The sequence below is a fragment of the Plectropomus leopardus genome, unplaced genomic scaffold, assembly GCF_008729295.1.
Source record: "Plectropomus leopardus isolate mb unplaced genomic scaffold, YSFRI_Pleo_2.0 unplaced_scaffold6997, whole genome shotgun sequence".
NCBI classification, from domain to species: domain Eukaryota; kingdom Metazoa; phylum Chordata; class Actinopteri; order Perciformes; family Serranidae; genus Plectropomus; species Plectropomus leopardus.
The window spans coordinates 1-2,485 of NW_024676995.1; the positions used below are offsets into that span (position 1 = coordinate 1).

At 37.8% G+C, this 2,485-nt stretch overlaps 1 protein-coding gene across 1 annotated transcript; it reads left to right on the top strand.

Annotated features, from left to right (window-relative positions):
- Window positions 1–6: 6 nt before the first annotated feature.
- Window positions 7–2,421, top strand: LOC121939991 (interferon-induced very large GTPase 1-like; the record flags this gene model as incomplete). The annotated part of the gene is made up of 1 exon (XM_042482885.1): window positions 7–2,421. A coding segment is annotated over one exon (2,064 nt), but the record flags the coding sequence as incomplete, so codon positions are not given.
- Between the last annotated feature and the right edge of the window lie 64 nt (window positions 2,422–2,485).

Genomic DNA, 2,485 nt, shown 5'->3' on the forward strand with positions numbered 1-2,485 from the left:
AAATGGGAATGGGAATTCAAAAAAGAAATGTACACATGGGTTACAAAAGCTGAGACAAGAATTTCCAATTTTGGCACAGTGGCTGTGCAATTTGGGATTTCTGACATGAGAGACCTTGTCACTCATTTGAAAAGTGAAGCTCATACGGTGCTGTCTACATGGGAGAAAAAGCTTCTTGATGATTTGACACAGTACTTCAAGCAAACAGAGGGTCATGTCTATCTAGTTGAAAGGTACAGACAAGACTTTGCAAACAGTGCAAAGATCCTTCGACGAGAAATGGAGAGCTCTGTGGTTAATCAACTCACAGCAGCAGCTGACATCAGACAGGGAATGACAGAACTTGATAGAATCAAGGAGAACCACACAAAGGAGTTAGAGGGGAGAATTTGTGCGCTGATTGAAGAATGTCGAAAGAAAAAAGTCAAGATGACAGAAGAAGAGCTCAACGAAGAATTTAATAAAATGTGGACTCAAACAGAAGAGAAACTATCCTTCTCAAAAATCCAAGTCCACGACATTTACATGAAAGTGTCTTACAACCTGAGAACAAATCTAACACAGAGGGGAATTAATGCAAGTGAATCATTATGTAAAAAAAATCTGCAAGATTCTGGGGCAGTAACTTTCAAATATTCACCCCAAAGTTATTTTGGGAAATATATACACAAATTTAACAAGGCGCTCAACATCCAAGATCACACAATGAAAGTCCAAGAAATGGCTGACAGCATCATACAGGCTTGTACACAGTTTGTAAAAGAAAAAACACAAAGAAAAACTAATTACCATGACACTTACATCCAGGAGATTTTAAAAATAATTGATGAGAGAATACTAAATAATCATGATGTAAAGACAGACAGTGAGTTTGAAGTTTCTCTGAAACTGCACATCTGTGGAATTGCAGCTGAACAGTTTCAGAAAATGCATGAAGACTTCATACATGAGAATGATCCCTACAGATGTCTGAACCGAAACAAAGATAAGTTTCGAGCTGATTTTAAAGACGTGTTTCATGAACGAGACCAATGCCAGAAAAAGGCAGAAGAATTCACAGAACGCTGCTTGAAGCCTGCAGTGGAAGACTTTGTCAACCGTTCCTTGGGTCCTGATATCATCGGAGAAATGATGACAAGCCAGCAGTTCAGCACCCGAATGTTCTTCCAGTACTCAGTTTTAGTGGATTTGCTTTCAAAAGGAAAGTTTGAGAACTATCTGAGCAATATCCGCTCATATGAGGATTATGTCAAGAATTGGATCCTTGAACAAATAGTGGAACGGTTCTCAAAAGGGTCTACGATGTCTGAGCTTGAGGATAAACATGTTCAGTCATGTGTCAAGAGCATTTACAATGCTATCAACAAAGCTAAAACAAAACAGAGTGGCAGCCTGAAGACATTTGTTGAAGATGTCTGCAAGGAACTTGGTGATAAACTGGTCATTTCCCAGGATGCTTTTGGTGCTTTCATGATTCTGAACAATGCCGACCAGAAACAGTTTGCTCACTGGCTCACCAAGTGTATCAAGGACATGGCAGAAGCTCTTAAAAAGAAGTTTAACAAAACAGACTTCAAAACAAAACTGTACAAACTTCATGTGAAACCTCAGAACGAGCTTTTCACCAAACTGATTGGATGTGGTAAACAGTGTCCATTCTGTAAAGCACCTTGTGAGGCAGGAGGACAAGCCCACACTCAACACTGGACTTCACTACATCGGCCAGAGGGTCTGGGTAGATACAGGTGGGATGAAACAAAAAAACTTGTCACTGACATATGCACTTCCTCTGTGAACAGTGACAATCGTTTTCGCTGTGATGCTACAAAAGGTAAATGGCACCCTTACAAGCGTTACACAGAAATTTTCCCAGACTGGGACATTGGTTCAGATAAAAGCCTTAAAGCATCACACTACTGGAAATATGTAATGAGAAAATTTAACACAGACTTTGCTGAAGCATATAATGCAAAGCCTGCTGATATTCCTGAAACGTGGATAAATATCTCAGATAAGCAGGCAGAGGAGAGTCTAAAAGAGTCATTTAACATCAAACGAGTACAAGAGTGAGAGACTGCATTAAGTGCATACCTTACCTTCATTAATTAAATCATAATCCTCTCAGTGAAATGTTGATCTTTTTTTATATGATATAGAGAAGAGTCATAAATAGCAACATGCTGTTTATATGATGACATGGTTGAAGATGTTGTCAGGTGAGATATTTTACCACTAAGGCTTACAATAAGGAAATCACTGCAATTAGAACACATCTTTACCTGCCTTTAACATGTTTAATAAAATAATCTGCTTTAACTCTGTTTATGTTGATGAGGATGATTAAAATACTTTTGCATACTTAAAGTCAATGTACCTGTTAAGAATATGTTAGAAATATTAAACACCACCAAGTTTTATGTGGTATTGTCATTACAGGACATAATGTTTTGTTTTTAATCTAATATATGATATGTAATTGTTTGTT